This window comes from Leuresthes tenuis, unplaced genomic scaffold (assembly GCF_036924035.1).
Source record: "Leuresthes tenuis unplaced genomic scaffold, fLeuTen1.0.hap1 SCAF_17, whole genome shotgun sequence".
In the NCBI taxonomy this organism is placed as follows: Eukaryota; Metazoa; Chordata; class Actinopteri; order Atheriniformes; family Atherinopsidae; genus Leuresthes; species Leuresthes tenuis.
The window spans coordinates 4421831-4447345 of NW_027325371.1; the positions used below are offsets into that span (position 1 = coordinate 4421831).

A 25515-nucleotide genomic window follows, 5' to 3' on the forward strand; every position below is an offset into this window, starting at 1 on the left:
GCTTTGGTGGAATAGGAGAATATGACACTAATGAAATGAACAAGAGCTGGTAAAATAAAATGAATGTTCCACATCAAAATGTCTATACGTGAACTGCTTTGCACAATACTTCTGGGCATCAGTATCTCCCCCAACAATGGGAAAAAAAAAGTTTTTATGCAAATAGTATTCTTAAGATAATTTGCTAAACAAATGAATAAAAGCACTGACTCGCCCTGAATGTGGGGATTACACTAATTCTAGCTCCAATGACATCCTGTCTTGAACTGACCAATCAGAGCAAACTGTGCTTTTCAGGGGCGCCCTCCCGAATTTCTGTTTTTTGGGATTATCTCAATATGCAGAGGCAGATAGCACTCTGCAAAGCCCATTCAGGGGGATTTGAAAATCACTCTGCGCATCAGATCATTTCATTCACATGATAACCACTCCAGGGACCATGTATGGAGGACAGTGTTGTAGAATAGAATATGAATATCTCCATCTTTTTTTCCCCTCATCCGTCAAGCCTGAACACCTTGAATATTTATCAGTCTTATTTGTAGCATTTGGAGAGCTCACCTAAATAATCCAGCACAACTCTGCATGACTTGATAATCTGAGCAAAGTTTCCATGAGCCAATAACTTAAACTAAAAGCACTGCAGGTCTACATAAAAGAGAATAAGTGATTTATGTCACTAGTTAAATTTCTTTTTTTAATTGGACTCAAATTTTGCATGCAGACACAGTTTATCACCTCGTTCTATGTAATGTGACCCAATAATTTCAAAGGATTAATCTTGGTTGAACGTTGGTGATACTACCACATCAGGAACATGTGATTCCCATAGAGAAAATGTTTAAATATCTTCTTTTGAACCTGGAGTTTCTCTGCTGACATAATTTCATGGTGGTTCAACAACATTATGCATCATGCAAGTTCACCAACTGCTACACAACCGTGTTACCACTTGTGCCTCTTATCCGAGTCAGTAACAGGTCTTAAATTATGTATAAAACTCGCATGATATATCACTACTTCTTCCTTTGCAAAGAGACATCCAAGGGTTGAAGGGGCCAGGCCCACATGCTCAGCTTAAGGTTCAGATGTTGCTCAGCGTGGGCTGCGATGAGTTTCCACCATCAGACAGATGAGCAGGATGAAAAGTTGTTGTGTGACAGGACACTGCAGGGGAAAAGGTTCCACTGCTTCTTGATACCATCTCATGTCTTGTCTTAGAGTCTCAGCCCACTGAAGATTTAAAACTGGTCTCAATATCGCCCCACGTCTGCCATTTTCTTTGGCATCTTTTGTTATTTATAGATGTTGCCTGCTGGGACATGAGAGAATAGGCACATTCCCACTGTAGGAACCTTTTTGCAGCTCCTTACTTTTCGTGGGTTTTAATTTGTTGTTGAGTGGCGCTAAAGTAACACGTCTGTCGCAGACTGTTGCGTCACATCAGTCCCTGTCAAGGTCCCCGATTTCTGTGCGAATGCAAAACTAAACGGTTCCCCTGGGGAAGGGCAGTTCTTATCACGAAATTGGAGGTGGACAGTTCTTAGAACGTCTCTGTATGAATGCGGCTCTTGATTGTAAGCAACTGGTTAAAAACAAATATTCATTTGATCTGTGGTAAATCTGTGTTTGCTGCCCTGTTTTCACCAATACTGCCTCCAGTCCCACTGCACAAAAACAACCTGTAGCTCTAAAAGCTACTAAGAGTATTCTCACAGACTAATTATTTAGAATTGACTGCATATATATCCTTGGATAGACCCATCTTTCCATCCCCACGTGTCTTGTACATTGAGGAACAGCCCATTTGTAATATACCAAAGCATCATTAAGGTTCGATCAAATCTGGTATCGACCATAACTGAAGTTTATTAGCTTTAATTACAAACTGCAAGAAAACTTCAAAAAATAAAATAAGCATCAGATCCAGAAGGTGACATTCTGTATCGAATAAGTTCCTGGTAGCTGATACAAATGACCCCCTAGACAAAGTCAAACTTCAGAGTGGATTTCAAGGAACAGCACAGAGAAGTCACTTGATCCAGAAAGCGTTTGACTCACCATCATCTAATTAAATCAATATGAAGAATCACGGTCAGGTTGGTGAACATAAATGTGCAGGGAGCTGATCACGTCACATTACATGATTTTAAAAATCGATCTACGATTCCCGAAGTTTCAAGTTACGATCTGCTCAAGTTCGCATCTTAAAGAGAAGCTGTAAAGACGGAGAACCACAAAGGCTCAGTAATCGAGGCAAATAGGGCAAGCGATACCTTCTTGGCACACTTTGACACCCCTCCATTTGCACTCGCACATACGCAACCACACTGTGGCCGGGGGGGATTACAGCACAGGGAGGTGAGAAAGCTGCAGCAGTGCATCGCAATAAGACAAGGTCACCTTAAGTGGATTGGGATGGGGGAGAAGCAATTCCCTCGGGACGAAAACAGGGAGCATCTCATGAAAAAGTAATTAAGCAGGATGCACATCAGTGGACGCCACAGAACGGGAAAACAAGGAGAGAGATGAATAAGCCCCAAGGAGGAGAGGAATGTTTGTACACACGATGTCTTTAACCTCACATTTTGTGGGAATAGTTTTAGGATTCGTCTTTACCGTGAGCCAAAGTTGTGCTGGCATATAAAGTAGCGACTAAGTAACTAATGTGCAGCAGACTTTAAATAGTCTTACTAAACTATGTGTTTCTGGATAATGTCTTTAGTTGGACACTTGTTTGATTTGGATGAAATGTGAGGCCATACTTGGGCCATAAAAATTGAATATTTTCCTGGCCACAGTTTATCGTACATGCATGATTAAAGAGGTAAATGTCCCAAATGATCCTACAGAAGCAGTGTGTCACCTTGTGCTAAGAGTTTGCTGATCATATCGTTTCTCATCCAGGTTTAAGAGTTACATTCCAACTACTACAAGCTCTGAGGCAGCAGCTGACATCCAAAGTCATCACATCCATCTTCTTAACCGCTTAGTCCACATGGGGTCGCGGTGGCAATATGGAGAGAAGAGAGGCCCATACATCCCTGTCCCCCGCTACTTCCTCCAGCTCTTCCTGGGTGGCCCCGAGCTGTTCCCAGGCCAATCAAGAGACAGAGTCCTGGGCCGACCTCGGGGCCTTGCACCAGTCGGTCTGCCTGGTACGTCTCCAAAGGAAGGCGACCAGGAGGCATCCTGATCAGGTGCCCGAACCGCCTCAACTGGCTCCTCTCAATGCGGAGGAGCGGCGGCTCTACTTTGAGTCCCTCCCAGATTGCTTAAACAATTCATCATAAAGAGGACCCTTCAATTCTCACTGATATACTTTTTTTCTTCTTCACAGCCTTGGCAGCGACCTCAGACAGTCACTTTACATACGAGCACAGCCACCCAAACAGGTGCAGCAGCATTGCTTGTGTGTCTTTGGATCCACGCAGAGCTCAGTGTTGGGTTACATCACAGAACATGAATTTTAATGACATCACTTGGAACTTCGTTTATCAGCTTGTTAGGACTGAAGTGTATTGGAATCTGTGCTGTTCTTTTCACTAAACTCCCCCACAAATATGAGTGTTACAAACTCAGTTTTTGAGGTCGTAGTAATTTGTGCTCAGATTTACTTTGGATTTTAAAAAGGGATGATTGTGACTTTGCTGTTGCCTAAAGATCACAGTATAAGCAGAACAAGGCAGACTTACCAGAACAGAAAAATATACTCAATTCAGTAACATTTTCCTTTGTAAAACCTTTTAAATGTGAGGATTTTAATTTCATAGATTGGTTGAAGGAGGACTCAATGACAGAAGCAATGAGAATGGAATGGGAATAAGGGATGATAGTAGGAAAGATGCAAAAAGTGAGGATGAAAGAATGTTGGGGGGAAAGGAACAAAGGACAAAAATGTATTAGGGGCAAAGAAGAAGACTTATCTAGGAAGAAAAGAAGAGTAAAATGGAGGAAAAGGAAGGACAGAAACAAAGAGGACAAGGGACAAAAATGAGGTGGAAAAATATGGAAATAAGGGACAGAAGGAAGTAAAGACGGATGGGAAAATGTGGGAAGGAAGGAAGAGAAAGGAACTGCAAAAAGAGATGGAATAAGAAAGGATGAAGTAAACAGGGAGTCCAATAAAAAGGGAAAGAAGGAAGGCAGGAGGGAAGATTAACAGAAAAGACAGATGAAAAGAAATGCAGGAGGATGAAATGAGATGGGAAAACGAGGGAAATAAAAGAAAAGGATAGAACATGAAGAGCCCAGTAAGAGGATGGGAGGAAAGAGATAAGAAAAGGGAAGGAAGGAAATGAAGGAGTCCAGTAAAGTGGAGGAAGGAAAGCATGAAATCATGTAGGGTTTCTGGTGAACAGAGTTGGGAACATCTCCATATAAAAAACAGAATTTAATGTGTGAAATGTTTGGTCCAAAGAGTGACCTGTGACTGTACTTTTTTATTTTCGTGAGGCATATTTGGAGCAGATGTGAAGCAGGATTCAGAAACACTGTCACATCTGTCAATCTGCTTCCTGCTGCTGAGAGGTGTGCGAATAGCTGCTGTCAGCTGCGTGTTAAACTCCGACATGAACAACAGAGGAGGCTGACAAGACCTCCGCTCTGAAGAGACAGGTACAGCAATCAGGGCATTAAAACATGTCACCTGAGAGGTACAGCTCGAGGCTGACAGGTACAGGCAGTAGGGGGTCGCCGTCTCAGACCACAAAAAAATAAATACATTAGTCTTTGGTTGAGGGAATCCATTCAGTTCTTCCATTTTATGAAAGCAGACATGTTGTTTTCAAAACTGCTGTTCAAGATTTGCACCCAGACGTCTGGAAGGGAGCCTCTAAAGTCTAAAATGCGTGTCCGTAGAGGCATATATTGAAAGTCATGGCAGCCACTTGTCAAATTCAAGTAGATGCAATGATGCTATACAGGCAGAGCAAGTTGGTCAGTGTTGATGTAACCAGGCTTTGTTCCCCATTTCTTCTTATGGGGTATTAATTCCTTTTGCCCCTTTCACATCCTCCTGTTTCCTGTAGTTTTCCTGTAGAGGCGGTGGATTTGATTGTTTCCATAATTAACTTAATATCTCTTCTAATAGTGTTCCCATGTGTTACATCTGTTTTATTTGTGGTGGAGTCATGCAAGCTGTGTGCATAACATCCATGGAAGATCTACCCAAAGCTGACGAACTTCATTAAAACTGGTCCAAGGGAAGGCAAGAGAAAGCAAACACTGTGGCTTTCTCTTTAATTACAAGTTAATGGTGTGTTTTTGTAGTCAAGGGTCTCATTATAATAGATAACCATGTTGATAATTTAAGTTGATCTATAGAATTGTTCTAGACCTCTAATGAAAAGGAGGATTCTTAAAAGAATTTAAGCTGTTATTCAAGCTTATGAGCTACATATTGGAGTCATAAATCTCCTTAGTTTTAGGCTGCATCGAACTAAAGAGAAAGTTAAAATTATATACTTTGATCACTGATCATACAAATGTGGCAAAAAAAACCCCAAAAAGAATGAATAAATAGGTTCAGTAAGATCATTTCTCTCAATAAAGAGCAAGCAGAGTCTTTCACTTACCTTGAACTCTGCTAAAACAATACTTGTCTGCTCATGTTAATGTCCTCACCTGAGCATAGAAGCCATCAAAACAAAGCAGACTAATGCATTTAACCAACCCTGCAGCAGTGGAAATATTTTGGCCCACAGAACTTACACCGAGAGACGGTGCTGTGATTATCGGCCAAGGGCACTCGATTGATCCGTTTGTGTGTGTGCGGTGTGAATGACTTCCCTTATCAGGTGCAAGCAGAAAGCAGGTTGTGCGGCTGGAACATTTGGAAAACGTACCATAGGACATGGGGATGTCCAGATCTCCCTGCCAGGACATCTGCCCCGATTCGTCTATGGATTGCTGCGCTGTTAAAACACAACAACAGACCTGTTGTTTTGGACCTATTCTTACAGCAACACAGCTTCTCATTTATTCAAATTTAGGAAGGCAATAGACTGGGATATCTGAAACGGTGCCATGCTGCCTTCACACTGGCTGCCTACAAAGTATGGAAGTGTTACTTTGTGTTGAGAAGTGTGTATTTAATTAACAGATAAGAAATGTGTGTGAGAGAGAGGACTTTGCAGCTCATAATGGCTTGAAGGGACATCTTGCAATGTCCAAACTTCCACTAAGCTGAAACAAAAGTCACAGTCTTTGACTTTTTTCTCCCTTTTAACAGCACTGTCCTGTACACAACATTTTGGCAGAAATAGGATGACAGCATGACACTAAAGCTGTCAGAGTAAAATCATCTTTATTCTGAACTTACTGTGAAATGAAAAACAACACAGAATGAGGACAGACTACCTTTCAAGTGGCCTCGTCCGAGTGTAACAAACCCAGAGGAGATGTAGTTGTGCATGTCTTGGCCTCCGCTGCGCAGGTTCTCTTTCCCATAATGACCTGGTGAAAGAAAATTTCATATTTAAAAACAAACTTGAGCACTTAAAAAGCTTTGTGTTCTCTCTTTAAGTTACAGATGACACTTATCACATTCTGCCAGTCTGTTCGTTTACATGCAAAGTACAGTCGAGCTAATATTAAAGGTGGACCACTTCTCCAATACCAGTATATAAAGGAGGGGAATCCATTTGACCAAACTGAGTCCGATAGGTGGTGACATGTCCACTTTCAGCTTGTTAGGGTTGGACTTTTTCCCTCCTCCCCCCCAAAAAAAGATTAATTCCGCTCATTCTCCACAGTCAACCAGATGTCTGGGAGCTCCAGTCACAGATTTTAAAGCTGAGACAATATCTTTCGCTGACCAAACAGATGCAGAGTGGCAGCCGCGTTTCTTTGTCTTTATTAAACAGCATCAGAGAGCAGAAGGATTCTCACAAACTCTACAGAAGGATTGTACGCAAACAATTTTGAAAGCCCAACCAAAAGGCTTTTCTGCAAACAACAAAGCTGTTTAAACAGACAGACAAATTGGTTTCTGCGCTGGAACCACAGAACAGAGCAGAGGATGAGGCCAGCTGTTATGAAATAAAATAACAAAAATCTAATTATAGGCTTATATCCTCTGTAGAATCATACTATTTTAGGGCAAATCAAGTAAACAATTAGTGATCTTTCTGGCTTGATGCTTTTATGAGGGATTCAGAGCCCCCCCCCCTTATTATAGTAGGTATTTTGGTAAAAAAAATAAAATAAAAATGCAATTTCAAATAAGTATAAATGTAGAATTGCATGAAAATATCACCTTTTTACAACGGTAAAGAGGGCCGTTCATGTTATCAATGTTTTTGCTGCCACCATTATCCTGTAGGCTTAAAAGAGGAAGAGGTTGGTTGCCATCTGAAGGATTACCACTGGAGTCCTAGCTCTGTTGAGCCTCGCATTCCTTTAGCACTCAGTAGTGATGACTTCCTGAGCCTCTTCACCGATAAAATCGTTTCCATCAGTGAGAAGATTCATGGAATCCTTCCCACTGATGTATCATCAAGTATAACAGCTTTAGAACCCAATTTCTCTTTAGACTGTTTTCGAGTTAACCACAACAATAGCTTCTTCGTCTGCGCTTGTCCTGTTGGATCTCGGTGCTGCTGTTGATACGATCGATCACACCATTCGATTACAGAGACTTCAACATGTTATTGGGATTAAGTACACTGCATTAGGCTGGTTTAGTTCCTCATGGTTCTGTGTTTGGACCGATTCTTTTCACTTAATACATGCTTCCAATGGGTAATATTATTGGACAGTTGCTCTACTGATGATACTCGGCATACTTATCAGTTGGTTACTGATCACACCGACAAGCATGTCTTAAAGACATAAAGAGCTTAATGAATTTTCTCCAAAGACCACATATTAAACAGATTTCTAAGACTGCCTTCTTTCACCTCCATTAAATTGTCAAAATTAGGAACTTCCTGTCTCAGAGTGAAGCAGAAAATGCTCCATGCATTTGTTAATTCAACATTGGATAGGAGAGATCCTATTTCTCCAGTTTTAGCTTCTCTTCATTGATTCCCTGTTAAATTCAGAATAAAATTTTAAATTCTTCTCCTCACATAAAGCTCTTAATGACCGAGCTCTATTACATCTTAAAATATCTCATAATGCAATATTTTCCCCAACAGAACACTTTGCTCTAAGATGCAAGGTTAACTTGTGGTTCCAAAAGCAGAATGGGAGGCAGAGCCTTCAGTTATCAATCTATTGGAGAAAATTGATTCCACAGAAGATTTTTTTTTAAAGGCTGGTGCAGCTGGGTCTTCAGAATATTATGAATTCCCACTCCTGCCATTTAAGAAAAGAGCAGCCATAGATGACAGGAATACTAAACAGGGCTAAAATGGCATAACAGACCAAACTGACTCTCAGGTGGGATCATCAGCTCGTCAATATGTATTGGTTGAGGATGCAGTCAGCAGATTTCAGGGCTTTTATAGTCTGCATTTATCATGCTACTTATTTTATGTCTGCAGGGACAAAAATATCTTATGCTACTGGATAGTGATATAGCAGCACTTTTGGCTCATAAGAGGGAAGAATATTCAGGTTTGATTTTGTTTAGAAAAGGCAATAAACGTCAGATTTTCAGGATTTCTCCGAGTTTAAGATCAATCCTGCACCTCATCCTTCTAGTTCTGCTGAGATTGAGAATGCAGCATGAACACAAAAGCAAGACGAGGCACCTGCAAGCACCAGAAGAATTCAGTTGTGCCGTCAATCAAAAGCAAATCCTGAGAAGAAATTAAAGAATGCAGCATCTATCAGACCTAAAGTAAAGAAAAAAACAATCCAGAATCTGCAGAGCTGGCCCTTCAAATAACCTCTCGTCCTTCCACTCTGCCATGTTAATCCCCCTCTATATTAACTAGCAAACAGTTAGATGCCTTCCTCTCTGAGGAACCACTTCAAAGTCAATAATATCACTCAGACCTTTGAGCCCGAGGAAGCTGGGATCGAACAGCATTTCAAATTATCATAATGAGAAGAAACACCTGGGACCATTAGGCCAGGCTTTCATCACACCAAAGTTTTCCACTTAAGCCTCAGCAAAGCACTTCCTTTTTTTTTTTTTTCCTTTTAAAAATCCAACAAAGAGTACAACTAAAAGCTGATTACTGATGCTGACATCACTTTTGATTTCGAACCAAAGACGTAGAATATTTCCCTCAAACCTGGTGATTTTACGTGCAGATTATAGCTATAGTTTGCCTCCCAGGTTGAAATGCTGATGATTCATAACCTCTGCATCCTCCAAGGACAAGAACTGAAATCTTCTATGAGATGCTGACGGTGATATAAATTGTTCCCACGAGGAAAGATGAACCTATAGCCCCTTATTATCTCTGAAAAGTGCTCCAGAAAACTGCCTCATCTACACTGCATACTGAAAAGCAACTAGCCTTCGCAAAATTGAGGTTGTGTTTGAGTTGGTCTTAGGGGAAAAAGTAGTCTGGTGTACGGTTACAATGTACATAAACTGCTTTATTAAATTCAGGTTAGTTTTGCAATTATTGTCATCCACGGTTACCTAAAGTTCAGAGGTACAGTTTTGACAAAACATTCTAAATCAAGTCAAGCTCTACTATACTTTTATCCAAACCTGTAGGAAAAGAGAGCTGTGAAAAGAGATCTATTGGCTCAGTTTTACTGTACCTTTGTTTGTTCCAATAATCAGAAGTCCTGTCAATAGAAGAGTAATACCCCTTTATAACCTTTAGGGCACAAATAAAACTACAGATAGCAGCCGATAACTTAGCTTAGCATAGCAGCACAACTAACCTGGCTCTGTCTACTGGAAGCAAAACAACTAAAAGCCCCACTGAGACAGAATCAAAGTTTAACCTTTCAGTTTCATCTGCTATAATTAACCACTAAAACTGTTAGTAGTCAGTTAAAAGCTAGCCAGCACTGACTGGATTCAGAGGGATATACTATGAAGTCAGATTAATGGCTTAATAAGGTATGCTGGACCTAAATTTAGCGTCTCATGAAGGTGGCTCTTTTAACTTTCTAGATCACCATAGTAACGGATGCTGAACTCAAATCATCTGTAAGCTCCATTTAAATGGTGGTCAGCACTGGCGCCTCACAGCGAGAGGGCTCCTGGTTTGAATTCTGCCACCGTACCAAAGCATGCATGTTAGGTTAATTTGTGATTCGTGCACGATTGTACGTCTCATTTTTCTCTGTGTGGTCCTGGATTGGTGATCTGTCCAGGGTGTAATTAATCCATCAAAATTTCATTAAAGTATGTTTTTTTTTAAGTCTGCTGAGCCTGGATTCAACACAGAATATATAAGTCAGCCTATATATAAAGAATATTCAATCAATAACATTTCAGGTGATTTCCATGTTATTATGGGACAGTGTCAGAGCTGAAAGCTTAGTTTTGATTGGCCAAAAACGGAGTGTGACGGAGCTGCTAATTTTTTTGAGTGCGCACTAACTAGGGCAGGCATTATGATAATGTGTTTCAAAATGATGTCATGAAATCAAGGAAAAAAAAAGGCCTGGAAAACAAGTGTCTTCTGTGGGATCCACAAAATCTGTACATTTCAGTGAAGAAAAGGGAAAATATCACTAAGCTTAATGTGCTTTCTTTAATGCTTCAACACAAAAATAAGTCATAGCAAACTTCCAACTTTAGGGCAACAGTTTGGCTAACCATTACAAAACCCCTTGCACAAAGAAAATGGATCTTCCAGTTCACAGAGCCCCGACCTCGACTCTATCCAGCACTTTTAGAGGGATCACTGTGAGTCAGGCCTCATTACAAGCCTCGTCTCACTCCCAAGGCATCACACACTGCCAGTACCTGTTGGCATCATCTAGTCCTAGGCTTAACCAAATGGTTCTGGGGTGCAAATCTAATCAAGTAGATCTGTTGCCTAAACAGGACCACAGAATGAAGACAGATGGGTAACAGAATCATCAGGTTGTACAAATGTACTATAGCAGGCTGTAGAGACAAATATGACTCTACAGCCAAACTGAAACTCTTCACATGATCTTATAATTTAAAGACTTTCTCCCAAAATTGTCCTCATCTGAAATAAAATGACTTCAGTTGCTACGAGTGGAATGATTTTGTTCTGTGTCTGCAAAGTGTGGAGGACATTTGTCTCAGAACAGACCAGGAGTGGAAGTTATGGTCACAATGCTCACTCTGGGAAGATAAAGGAGGAGAACTATCCCCATCAGGAGACATACTCCATCAACACCAACCAGAATGAAAGGAGTGACTGAAGCTACAGAATGTAATGCCAGTGTTTGGAGCTGCGTGACACCAGATTCAGTATACATTTCCCAATTTGGAAGTAGTTAAATGAAATGGAAAAACTGCTCTTCTGGGCCTAAATCTAATTAATTGAAGGCTCATTTTTAGTCACAATATGAAAAGACGAGTGATAAAAATGACTGAGAAAAGGTTGTGAGCTGCTTATTAATACATCCCATTTATCCTGCTTTATGCCTCCTTATTTCATAAAATATTCAAGTCTGTCTACGTGATCTTGTGACTGTTTCAGACCCAGTAAACCAGTAAAACTTAAAGTAAACCCTCCTTTTTGTTGGTAAATTCTCAAGATTATAAACAAAGATTCATATCTGAATACAGGTGCAAGCAGTCATGCATCCACACAGTGCAAATTATGTCAAGTTATGTACCATCTTTGCACTCAAAACAAACAAAAAAGTATTTAAATCCTATCCATTGCTACAAATTCCAATATTCAGGTCAAGTCTTTGCATTGATACCCTCCATCCTCCCCTTTTGAAGCCCACATTCATCACAAACAGGTGATATTTGGCATTATTAGGACAAGTATTAACATAAGTTGGTCCCCTGTTCCAGATGTCACTTGCAATATGCACAGCAAATCCTTTTTCCAAGTGTTTGTTATACGGGTTAAGATTGAGTGTCACCACTTTCCACCATCTAGTCCCTCAGGGGTCCAACCTTAAGGGATTTACCATTGTCAAGATGAGTATTTAACCAACTTGTGGGAAGAAAAAACTACCAAGAAAACCTCATTCTGGAGTTAAACCCCCTCCCCCACCTCACTGATACCCAGACACAAATCATACTGTAGATGTTATAAGTCAGGATGCCTCTTGCTTTCATGATGGAGCTATAACAATGCAGATGAATTTAGCTCATAATCAGCTCCAGAGGTGCATTCAGAGGTATCAAACCAATTTACAGTTAACTGTATTTATTGCCAAGCAAGACACAAAGTGGTCTTGAGTCTTATGAATGTTTGGGCCCTGGGACAGTTACTCATTTTTGCTGCCTGGCTGTCCACTCGAGTAGTTTTTATTATGCTCATTGCAGTAAGGTCAGCCCAAGAGTAAATAGTTCTGAACTCAAACATCACCAACATCAAAAGTTCATCACTTCTAAGTTTGTCAGTGCCCCATTTCTGGTAATGTTTGCATACAAATCCCTCGAGGGCTTTGAGCGATCCACCTTCCTGGATTCCAGGACCTTTTTAATGTTCATGATGCATTTAATTGCTTCCCATTTTCAGCAGAATTATTTATTTATCATTACGAGGTTGTAGCAGAGAAGGAGCATATTGGAAACATTCTGATAAATAATCAAGAAAAGACTATTCAAGGTCACCTGTCAATTTTATGCACCTCAGTGCAAACTTAAGAGGCACAAGTAGTGCCTACAAATGACTGGGCCATTAAAATACAGTCATTCTGCTGCGGAGAAGTAAGCAAAGCAATTCATAACCTGCATCAACTGTCTGACACGTGCACTCTGTTGTACGGTGCTGCTGATGGAGAGAACAGTGACACAGGAGTAAAACATAACACTGAATCTGGGACACCATACTGGGGCACTTAGCAAGCCAGCTGATCCCTGGAGCAGGGATGTGGAGACCGACCGGATAAAAGTACAAGGAACAGAGTTGCACGCCTGAATTATCTTTGGACAAAAGCTTGCGTCCGCCGCAGAAGATAATAATTTGCATCTCAAATTGGAACCAGTGCTGAGTCGGCTTACGGGACCGCAGAGTGAGGAAGAGGAGAACTCGGGCAGGGCCTTGCATTTAAATTGCCATATCTTTTCTGCCACGTTTACGCTTAAGAATGATTGAGGGAAAAGCATCCATTTCAGTGGATGTCAATCAAAGGAGACTGTGGCAGATAAAAGGGTGTGTGGGTTTCAACTTAAGACTTGCACCGTCATAATAACCCAAAGCTGGATTACGCTGCGAAAGCTACAAATAGAGCCTTCAAATACATTTTATATGAGACATTGATCACCTACCGTGGTTTGACGCCTTGGTGTGAACAGGTGTGTAATGATTCTTCAAGGTTCTGACCGGCGTCTCGTCCTTGGGAGATCCATCGATCGACCCAATGTTTTCATGGTCATAATGCGATATCGGAACTGGTCCTTGTTGCTTCAGAATGTCCGCAAGAGCTCTGAGAGGAGAAAACACAAATGTAAATAAGAATTATGCTTCCATTCTAAAATAATACCAAGAAATCATTAATTTCGCATCCTCCCAACTGCCCCCCTCATCCATTAGCTCCAAGGCAGAGAGGAAATGGAGTTAGATTTCCAATAAAGTTGTACACAAGACACAAACACTGTGAGCCAGACTCATGCACAGAGTGCAAGTGGAAGTAAAATAAGTGATATCTCACCAGCACCATGTCTACCATTTTTGGAGGCTGGGTAAATTAAATAAAAGGTCAAATTAATTGTGTCAATGTCAACCTAAAGCAACCACGGAGTCCACGTTTCCATAACTCTGTGACTTTGGGAGATACACGGAGTATTAATAGCATTTCCCTTCCAGGGCGAACACAATTTTGCCGTTTCTTCTTCACAGACAGAGGCGACCTGATTTTACATTGTCCCAATTGCCTCCTGTGCAGCAGGAGTAGAACCAGCGTTCAACACATATCCTGATAAGAAATTACGAATTATTAAGGAAGAGGAGCCACAAAAGTGCTTTAGATTGATGCCGAGTTACTCTGCATCAACTCTGGGCCTGATCTGCAGAGCACCTTTCTCAATAGATTCAGAATGTACTTTAAAAAGAGAAATTACGTCACGAAACACTATGATGGTAGATCAAAACTAAGTTTACATCCTTTGAAATTGGAGTGATTGGACTGGATTGAAAAAGGTTTCAAGTCAAACTTAAACTGAAAAGACAGGGAGGTCAGATATTGTAGAAGGTTACCTTTTTACCGTTTTCCTGAATGCTTTTTGACTGCAATAAAATAAAAAATTACAAGGTCACGACTGGAAGGAAAACTTAGAAAACACAAAAAGGAGCAAAATAACATGACTACACTAAGCTGTTATATGAAGGTCTGCTACGAGCAATCGCAGCTGTTTTAAAAGAGGCTTCCTGTCCAAATCTACATTAATCCCAATTAGCATGACGGTTTTTAAATAACTGTGTTGCTGCTGCAAGAAACTTAAAGACAGAATACTCTCCTTTTACATAAAGGACAGGCTGCTGTGTCCTTTGCTAAAGGAGATAAGAGAGCACTAAAGCGTTTAACTCCACCTGCTCTTATCATGGTTGCTACCTACTTCGTACTTTCATTTCCTTCAACTTTAAACATCTTTCTAAAAGAAAGAGACCATTAAAAGACAGTTCAACAGGTTGCCAGCACAGGAAGTCCAACCAGTCACAGTCCCCTGGTCAGCAGGGGGGCAATAATTTGACAGGCATCAGCTGAGGAAAAGGAATATATACAAGGTGACTAATGGCAAACTGGTGTGTGGTAGGAACAGAACAATGGGGCAATCAGCCCATCACAACACAGGTGGGGAGGGAACACAGGAAATGAAATGAGCAGAAAGCAAGAAAAGCATCAAAATCTAAAAAGGAAGTAAACAAAAAACTCATTTGAAGATGGAAGATAGACCACTTCGTGGGGAAAAAAACTAGAATTATGACAGAAAAACAAAGTAATATTGATCCATATTTAATCAAACACCCCTTTCAAAGTGAACTGATCTTATTACCAAATTGCTGATAAATTTTAAAGTTAACGCCTCAAAGGGCATCGATCAGTCTCAAATTCTGCAGTGTTTTTGTTTGTTTATCAACCCTTTTCTTATAAGGCTCACATAGCCTTAGACTTTATGTGATGAATGATGGTGCATGGTGGCATCTGAAGCAGCCGCACAAAGGCTTTGTGGTCATTTTCGTTGTATTTCAGACAAGAGATGAACAACCTATCTGGTCAGTTACTTTGGAGGACCCAAAGAAGGCAAGGTGGTTTCAGTCTGCTCAGATCAGGAGCCGCATCCTGCTGCTCTGACTGGGAATCACTTCTGTGGCAACAAACTCTGCCCTGATTGGCTAAAGGCTTCTCTGACATATGGCTTTGTTCTGCAACCTTCAACAGTTATCTCCCCAAAGACGGATGTAATTTCTTTGCTATTCCATTCTGGCAGATTGTTCCCCTCGCATATCCAGCAAAAACAGCACCCCCCAACAAATTTTAAGGTGGATCTTTTATTTTTTTGCAAGCCATGTAATGCACAAGTTGCTGTTGGAAATCAGTCAACATGACAACTTTGACTGTTGCTTGCAACACATCCTTTTTAGCGAGGACTCTATCTTTTAGTGAAGATTTGTTTATGAATTTCAGACGTAATATGAGGGTGATGGAGAAAAAGTGGCAAAGAGGCATCGCAGTGTGTTGCAGCAGCACGACACGAATAATGAGGTTATTTAACCAGGCATCAAATTTGTGTGAATCCATCACTGAAAACAGCCCTCCTCAACAGTTAAGGAGCCCAGTGGTTTCAGATTTATTGCTAATCTTTATACATTTACATCTTTAACATGAAAATCTTTTGAAACTTGTGCGGTGAGAGATTTTGCACAACACTGAGCAAGTGTTGGATCCTCTGCAGTTTAACATAATTCAACCACATATTTTAATCCGTTGGCAATTTGAGTTTAGTAATAAACTCGCTGGCACGATTATGGACTTTTTTACTAACAGGACACCGAAAAAGGTTTTATCTGACAGAGTTATGTCATCCACTGGTTCACACAAGGATGTGGCCAGTTCCTTTTGTTGTTTATTCTATATACAAATATGTGAAAATACAAGCAATTTAAAGTATGCAGACAACACAGTAATTGTTAGTCTTTTGCGTGGAGTCTCATCTTCAGCTCAACATATCAAAAACCAAAAGCATTATCGTGGATTTCAGGAAATATTCCAGCACACCTGATGCCACAAACATCAAGGGTCAAACTGTGGCATGTGTGGAAAGTATCTTGGGACGATTAGCGATCCAAGGTTGAACTTTGACACACACTGTGAAGCAGTGAGCAAAAAGGGTCACCAACGTTTCTTTTGTTTGCAGAAACTGTCCGTCTTTCACATTGACAAGACCATCACGAGACCATTTTATAGATCTTTTATTGAGACAGTTTTATCATTCTCCTTTCTGTCGTGGTAAAGTAGCCTATCTTTGGAGGACAGGAACAGACTGATGGTAAATCACAGCTTAACCTGGAGTCTCCTGACAGGTGCAGAGAATGACCAGCTCCATCTTAACCCATAAAAACCCAGACCCATTTTTCTTCAAAGACAAATTATAGGGAATATAAAACAGACCAAATGGACCACATTCATTCTAACAACAAAATACTGATACTTGAAGATACTTGAAGACGTTCCTGTTCCTATATATGTTAAAAGAAAGAATTATTTCTGTTGAATCAATGCAGAGTAAAACAAAAAAATCCCCTCTTGTCAAGCCCGTTTCTGTGCTGCAATCAAGGAACAAAGCCATACATCTAACCACCAACCAGGCATAAATTGCATCTCAGTTTGCTCTGCAGAAGGTGATCAATACAACCTGTTCAAATCACAGGCTTTAGCTCTCACTCAAATTTCTTGGGTTTCGGTGAAGGTCACATTCCAAACAGAAAAGGTCTGCCTTCCTCAGTATTCTGCTCACATTCCTTCCTCAGTCTCAGAGGTGGGAGTTTAAATCGCTTTAGAAAAGCACCGGAAATTAACAGAGACGCTCCCACTTTTCAAGAGCAGACCCTTGCCAAATATAAAGATAATCCCGTGTTCCACCACTTCTTTGTGGTCATGGCTGTCAGCATGAATGTCTGCTGCCAGCTTGTTCCAGCCAGCAGACATCATTACAACAGCTCTATTTGCCAAATGGTCAGTGACAAACAAACAAATCATAAAAAGAGGGGAAATGCTACTGAGCACCCAGCAAGCTATGCCTTTTTGTTTAATTGTCCCCTCACTAAAGTCTCGTGGCCTCTGCTTGCACTGAAGTGGTGGCATTAAGCAGATTCACTTGAAAGTACGGCCTGTGGCTGAGAAGCAAGAGAACATAAACGTCACCATCTCCTCATCTGTCGGAGTGTAGAGACCCAAAAAAACTGCTGTATCATGATATTAATTCTTTTCAAAGTATATACTGGATTACAAAGTCTCATGAGTCCATATGGATATTAAAAGCTGAATGCTCCACCTTTCAAAAAGATCACTCGAGCTTGCATTAAATCTAAAACTCGTCCGCAGAATCGGTTCCTTTGTGTTGTTGTCAGCCCTTAAAATTTGGACATTTTCTGGCTGTGTTTCTCTGAGAGAGAAAGCTGAGTAATCCCCTTGACATTTTCAGAGCAGCAGGACGCAAGGTCTCATGACCACGGCATAACAATGCTCAATTATTTTCATATCATTAAGTCAACTTCTGTGCCCTGGCTGAGAAGCAAGACATCCTCCTCTCATTTGACCAGAATGGGATAATAGAAGGTGACTCAAATGAATCATGCGTAAGAGTACTGTCTATATGACTAATCTTTTGTCACAAGCAGGGGGAAAACATACAATTTCAGTCAGACCAAACCCCATTTAAACATCTATTCATGAAGGCTACATTTTAAAAACTGCTTCAGCGTAAGTAAAACTTGCGTGAAATAATAGTGAAGTGTGTGATTTAAGATTATATGAACAAACACAGCAGACTTTGGGTTTCCTGCTCATCTGCTGTGCGTGTCTGCATAAAAAATATAATACGGTTCAGCCGGCACCTCACTGCCAAAACAAAACAGGAACATAAAAAGCAAAATAAACTTGCATCTGCGGTTTTTATGAAGCACCCTGCTTGGAGACAGTAGAGCAAGCTGTGAAAACAAGTCGTGGTGACAACACTGTCAACACTAATGTTAATTTGGAGCCATGTGTCATGCCACCAAGTTCACCAGGTAGGCTAAAAAACTCAGAATTAATGAGGGCCTTGCTAATTGGAGAACAATGTGAGGTTGGATGGGTTGTGGTGGAAGGATTTGCAGGGCCTCCATTCAATGTGAATCCTTTCATTTCTCACACTGAATCCTGCGATTCAAGTCTTTTGAGAGTATGTTGTGTTCTTTAAAGTTTAGTGTGTGGGATGTAGTAACATCTAGTGGCACAAATCACAAATTGCAACCTAATGAATACCTTGTTGCAAAAAAAGCAGCTTGAGGCTCAGTTGTTTGTTTGGTCCCGGCATGGTTTATATGGTTTATATTTTGTTCAGTTGGTATTTATTCATTAATCTTGTCAATTATATCTGTGTTGTTTTTCAACTGCACCTTGTTTAGCTTTATCTGATGTGAATTCTTTTTAGTTTTTCTACTCTTTTCTACATAAATATTGTTTTCTTTGTTCTTTGGCAGATGATTATCTCACCATCTGCTTTATTCCTGCTCTGTTGGGTCAGTTTGGTTATTTTTTGCTTTCCTGTTATTCCCGGATTTGTTTCCCTGTAAGCATCTATCGTTTGTTCTAGTCCAAGTTCAATAAGGTCTTTTTTTTCTCTACAACATTAAATTTGTTAGGATGCACCAAAACAGGAGAGTTGTCATCCTGAAGGCAAAATAATGAGCAAGAAGATGCAGTAAAGCTCTTTAAAAAAATCAAAGAAATGGAGATTTTCTGTGTGGGGGTCATCCCAGAAAGCCTCCCCAGAGCATACATATATACATATATATATGTATATATATATGGCAGTACAACATTAAAATCCTCACATGCACATATTGGTCCAGCCACAGACTGAAACACTTGCATATTTATATCTTCAAAGCTATTCTATGTCTGTCCGCCATCATGAAATAACAGAAATTCTTGTGCTTACACCTCAGACCTATTTCCTCCATCCATCATACAAAAAATGGCACTGAATTGGGAAAAGTAGCCTCTGCTCCTTCTGCTTGGAGTCAGATCCATAACCAACAGATTCTTTGGGAGCTTGTTTCTCTAAATCAATTCAATGAATGTTTAAATAACCTGGGGGCAAGCACATCTCACTACAAAATGCTTTGTATGGCTATCGATGCCACGGCTCTGACCTACGATGACTGTGATGGTGAATTATTCATCTTTTGCTGCTGTGTATACTATACAGTCGACATATTAATTTACTTAATTCATATATTTACTATGTGTACGATATGTGTTCAGTGTTGTGTGACCGCTGTTAATTGAGCTGCTGCCTTCTGTAGCTGGTTCATTTCCCTGGTTGGATCAAAATAAAACGAATTTCTAGAATCCAGAATGATACAGTTCAAATGGTGAAAAACAAAGAGAGAGTTGGATGAAAATCTGTAAGACGAGAACAGCATTGACTGAAGAAATGGCTACAAAATTTAAAGGCAGACTTTTTCTTTTTCAAACTACTTCTGGGAGCAGATGGGAGGGTTTTTTTCCCACATGAAAGATTTCTTCAGCATTCACTGCTCTCTTTGCTCTCTTCTCAATGGTTTGAGGTGGGTGGGGCACATTTGGTGAATGGTGATGCAATGGATTTCTGTGCACCAATCATTTCCTGACAATATTTGTAAGATCTCTATAAGGCAGCTTACAAGTTAGAGCAAGTCAATTAAATGTAATCAACCCTCATGGTCATAAAGAAGCAGTTAGTTTTTATTTTGTAAGAATTTAAAAGTGAAATACTCAGAGACTGAGGTATGTTTTCCCCTTAATAATAAGTTTTGTATAGATGCAGTTTGTTATGTTCACATACACATCCCATCATATCCCAATCCTGGTCTTCTAACTATCGAAATTCAAATTTTAAATGCTTTTCAGTTGAATCAAAAACATCAAATGCATTCATCTAAAACACTGAAAACTGGAATTGTTGCAAAATATTTGCCTTCAGTCTGTGTATGACATCACTACACTGCATTTTATTGAGCTGCTGACTGAAATGGCCAGAGGGTGTGTTTTTTTTATGTTGCTTTAGTGTACGTAGAGCAGTTCAGTGACCACTACTGGTGCCTTGGAGATTTAAAGATATTGTCACTAAAGAAAAATACACTCCCATCAGGATCTCAGTGGCATTTGCTTTATTCCCCTGAGGTTCAACAGACATAGACTACCCCATCAGGATTCATCTAAGGGTTGACAAAGAAAGAGATGTGTACCATGAAAAGGTGATATTTCCTTTAAAAGGGAGCTTTGGGAGGCAGTGTAATGGCATGTAAAAGGTCATGAGCAAGAGTGAATTCGGGATATTGTTGCTGTAAGTTATGTATAGAACCGTAGATAGAATTCACCATGAAATCAGCTAGAAGACCTTTCTCTCTAAAGCTGTTGAACTGAAAAAGCCTCGTCGTGGGTTCAAGAATGTGCCAATCTGAATTCATTTTCAGATTGATCATAGGCGAACAACAGAACATTCAACCAATTTTATTTTGTAATGATAAGCCACTATTGTAACGAACATAAATAGCGTTGGAGGAATTAAAGGAGTAGAAACTACCTCAAACCCCGAGTTAAGAGTGAGACAAAGCTCACTTTTCAAAAACGTTTTTCCGAAAGTTCAAATTTATCTTTATTCAGAATAAGTTGTGATAACGTGAAAGACATTTTACCTGTGCACATTCATCTCCTGGGGGGGCTTCGTGGCTTTGTCATAGGCAACTTTGACAGAAATCCCAATGGCAATGATGAGCGCGATGACCCCGCAGGTGATGTACACCGTGGTGTTGGTCTGGTCCAGCTCGGGGTCGTACGTATCACCAGTGGGCGCCGGTGAGGGGGGCTGAGTTTTGATCCAGTCCGGGGTGTTGTAGTTGGTGCAGCTCTTCTGCTCGAGCCGCTTCCCCCGGTCCGCGCAGCAGAAGCGCAGGAAGCAGCTGCCGCAGCAGAAGCGGTGGTCAGTGTTGTTGCAGGCAAACTCTTTGTCGTACTGCCCGCTCACGTCGTAGTAGCCCATGCAGGTGTCGTGCTGGACGACCGTGGGAGCCTGAACCTGGGTGATCTTCCCCGGGATGGCCGCGGGGACAGAAGTGGTGCTGTCGCTGACCTCCTTCACCCTTGAGTTCCTCCTCGGCGAGATTTTGTTTTTTTTGTTGGCGGTGGCGGCGCACAGGACATTCAGCGGGTCTAAGTAAATCAAAAGAAGCAGAAGGTGCTTTATCCCCATCATTTGAGGAAGCGCTGGTGTTTTCTTGCTGGCCTCCACTCTCGTCTGGTTATTCTTCTCTGAATGTCACTCTTCCACTTCTTATCGAGTGGAGCTTCTTGCGGGTTTCTTCATCGCTGTTACTCCCGTTTGTGTCAAGCTTTCTTTGACAGACTTGAACTCGATTGTTTTGCGCTCATCAGAAACAGATTGCATCTTCAGACGTTTCCAGTTCACAGCCAGTTGCCTTTCAAAAGTTCAACCTAAGTTAATTTCGGGCGCAGAAACGCGATGGGGAAAAAAAACGATGTCTTCCCGGAAATCTGTCTTATCTTTACCATGAGTTGTAGATACCGAGTAAGATTGAGGCTCGAGGTTAGCTGTGGAGAAAAAGATAAATTTGGTCTGTAAAATAGGCTATATGTTTAATAAAGTAGCAAGAAAGACAAACAAAAATGTTAGTATGCAGACATAGAAACGAGAACTTGCAAAAACTGGATCTAATGTGAAACTGAGAGTACTTTCAGAACCATGGATAGCGCCAAAGCTTTCGGCAGGCTTGTTGGACAGAAAACTAAAACAATATCTACTTTATCTTCATTAATATATCAGAAAACATCACATTTGGTGAGCCAACATGAAGTCTGACTCCAATATTCCTCATCAATTGCATAAGTTTTCGAAAAATGATGCCGTGGAGCGTAAGATCGCTTAATTTCCTCTTCTTTTTACGCACAAAGTTCCCTCCGACTGTTTTTTTTTTTGTCGGTAAAAACAGTGCATTAACTTATTCACCTTTGTATTGACAAACAGTTACTGAATAATCTTATAACAAACAGAAGAAGAAGAAGAAGATGAGGACTTACCGGGTTAAGAATGGCCGAAAACAGCAGCGACGTCTCAGCCACTGCCACTGAATCAAAGAGCCTCTGTAAGACAAGAGGCAAGACCTCTCTCTCTCCTCTCCGGCCCGCCTCCCTCCACCTCTCTTACACTCTCTCCAATCACCCCCCATCCCACCCACCCACCCTTCAACCACGTCACTATTCAGGTATCTCCGTTAATTATCGTTCGGCTTTTCTCCCCCAGGTTCTTTGGTCATATACCTCCATTCGTCACCCGGTGACTCGCGGAGGTGGAGAAAACGGGAAGATAATGGTGTGTTATAAGTTGTTTGTAAAAGAAGAGGCGTTCTCGTTGGTGTCTATTCACGTATCAGTGCACGCAGTGTGTGTGTGTGTGTGTGTGAGTCTGTGAGTAAGTTTTTGCTGGAGGTAAAAAAGGATTTGGGTGCAGCAAAAATGTTTAGAATCAAACCGAGTGGATTGAGGCAGCAGAGACATTCAAATGTTTCTCAAATCAAGCTCTCTGGAGTTTCCATTCTGCAATTTTAATGTCAGGTTCTGACTAACTAAAGGTTTGGACTTTTTGTAAAGTAGCTCTACAGTGAAACCTTTTGCCCATTTATCTTCTTAGAATTTAAACTCAGAATTAGATTAAAATACTACTTAATGGAGTTAGATTTGCTCATATCAAACATTTTCATAAAAGCAATGCTTTTCTCATAATCCACTTACAGTATGAATATCAGCTCAAACATTTAGAGCAAATCCCACTTCAGATTAATTAGATAAAATATTGGTACGACCGTAAATAAGTGGATAGAAAATGGATGTATGTGTGGTCATTAAGACATTGTGTCTGAATAGAATGAGGCACATTCTGCATGTAATTTCTACACATTTTAATGGTCTATATCAGGCCAACAGGTCAGGTGTATTGTTGAATTGAACTGCTCCTTTACAGGCATGATCGGAGCCTTGCATATCCTGTGTATGCTTATAGCATTGCTTGTCAGAAAAAGCACAAAGATACAATATGCAGAAGACCAATACAGGCTTTGTAGGGGTAAATGTGAACAGATGTCTAACATCAAGCACTTGATGTGCCAACTACAATACGTTAGTTATCACATAAACCAATAATTAACCTTCTATGTTGTTTCCATGTTTGTTTCCATCCTTTAAAAAAAAGAAAAACACAATTTTTACACGGTCTGAGTTCTCTGGTGTTCCCACCTCCTCCTTTTTTGTGTGTCAGTACTGGAGGAAATGCAGCTGATAATAGTTTTATCGGCTCCTTTTTAGCTCCAATCTCTAGACTTAAAGCTTTCCCAAGATGAGGGGAATAATCTGTGATGTACAATAGTGATTGGTCCATACACTGATGGTGTTTTTTGATTGGTTAAAATCCACACTGCAACTGCCTATTATTAAAGAAAATGTGAAAACAAAAGTGAAGCCATTACATCCAAACAATATTTCTCAATGTTAGCCTCTAAAAAACAAAACTACAAACCACAGAGGAGTGGAAAACTAATAAAATTCAGGGTTTATTGAGCCTATATGTGACATAGAAATTAGATAGTGGTTTTGATTTCTCTACCAACCACAGGCTGGATGTTGCATCACTTCAGCTCTCCCAACTGTGGTGTGAATGCCAGCAGCGAAAAAACACACTTGAGGATACTGTTTCCTTTGGGGAGCCTGTAGAACTGTTTGGTCAGAATGTTCCTAATCATACCGGCGATGGAGACGGTTGCCTTTGTGGACGTGAGGTTAAAATGCATTTTTGGCCTCTAATGACATGTGAAGTGGTCAATCCAAAAGAGCGCATCTAATTAAATGATACACAAAAAACAAAAATAATTGCTCTTGATAACACAGGACCTGACTTACCATGTAAAGTTTCACTTAAAATCATGAAATAAGCCCTTAAATTAAAATCTTTTTAAAAAAAGTTGTTTCTTTAGTGCCTACACAATATTTTTTGTCCATTTAAAGGGGAACTCCGGTATTTTTAAACCTGGACCTTATTTCTGGCATGAAAGACATTCTCTACTCACCGAGAACAGTTTGGTGAAAGTCGGCGTCCTTCGGAAGATATTTAGATAACTGGAGATCCATTTAACGGAGTGAACGGGGCTTAGAGGATGCAGCCTCTAAATAAGGCATTATCTGTCTTTATTTCACCAATACTTTAAGAAGAATGAATGAATGAACGTGTGCTATAGCTCTGTTAGCTCATAGCTGCTGTGTTGTTGTTATTGGCGGCTATCGGGGGGCTTATAGAGGGCTTTCTACACACTCGTTTACTGGGATGACGTCATCGATGCCCGCCACTGCAGCACAGCTCATTCACTCCGGTAAGAACGTCCATCTTACTCAAAGTTGTCGTCCAAATCTGATAAATATCCTGCCATGTTGCACAAAACTATCAGCAGCAAACTCTGTGTGAAGTTAGCCGACTGTCACAGAGCACGGCTTTTGGTTATGGATACTCGTGGTTATCAAGGCTCATATTTACATATTTGTTTTAAGAGTCATTTATGCACCTCCACAGAAAATAATGCAACACATTCGCAAGCTATAGTATGCAGTGGCAGTGTAGGGCCAGTGGCATGTTTTTTTTTTTTGAGTGAGTCATCTGGTGTGTCTACTAGATTAATCCTCTGTTAATATATGTAGAATACAGGCGAATATGTGAGCAATTATGCCCACGACGCAGCAAGTTGTTTACGTGAACATGTGATTAAAAAGCAAGTATATTCCTGGCCTCACATGGTTTTAGTTACTGCACCTAACTAATAGGTAAGTGAAAGTGACCAACGACTTATAATGAATGAGGTATGAGGTTGGTCCGGACAGGAGACAAAGTAAAGTCTGCTGGATGCTGGATTTTGGTTTTGGCTCACTGCCTTTTCAATCTATCTCCACAAAAAGTATGTCTTTACCATTCAAAATCCCAAACGATCCTCAATGGATTCCACTTTGTGAGAGTTTAAACTTTCAACATTGCTGTGTTGACATTGTTTAACTTTAAACAAGAATACATGTTTCACCCCCTATTATCCATGGCACCTTTTCAAGCCTATATATTGTAATTACAGAGTATTTCATATGTTTTAGATAATGCAATTCCCCATCCCCAAACGGCAAGTCAACGACAAATATTGGATGTCGGAGAAGGTGAAGAGAATAATAGAAAGTGTTCTTTTCCTTTTTTGGGGG

At 40.5% G+C, this 25515-nt stretch overlaps 1 protein-coding gene across 1 annotated transcript in view; it reads right to left on the reverse strand.

The window, feature by feature from the left end:
- The window catches only part of LOC140273761 (protein shisa-6), a 78547-nt gene extending 56196 nt beyond the window's left edge, over nucleotides 1-22351 (reverse strand). Inside the window, exons 1-5 of the mRNA XM_072369425.1 lie at nucleotides 22312-22351; nucleotides 20913-21825; nucleotides 13298-13455; nucleotides 6361-6456; nucleotides 5847-5915 (exon numbers count right to left, since the gene is read on the reverse strand). Of these exons, the coding sequence (XP_072225526.1) occupies nucleotides 5847-5915; nucleotides 6361-6456; nucleotides 13298-13455; nucleotides 20913-21469 (880 nt within the window). The 5' untranslated portion in view covers nucleotides 21470-21825; nucleotides 22312-22351. The remainder of the gene's footprint in view (nucleotides 1-5846; nucleotides 5916-6360; nucleotides 6457-13297; nucleotides 13456-20912; nucleotides 21826-22311) is intronic.
- Between the last annotated feature and the right edge of the window lie 3164 nt (nucleotides 22352-25515).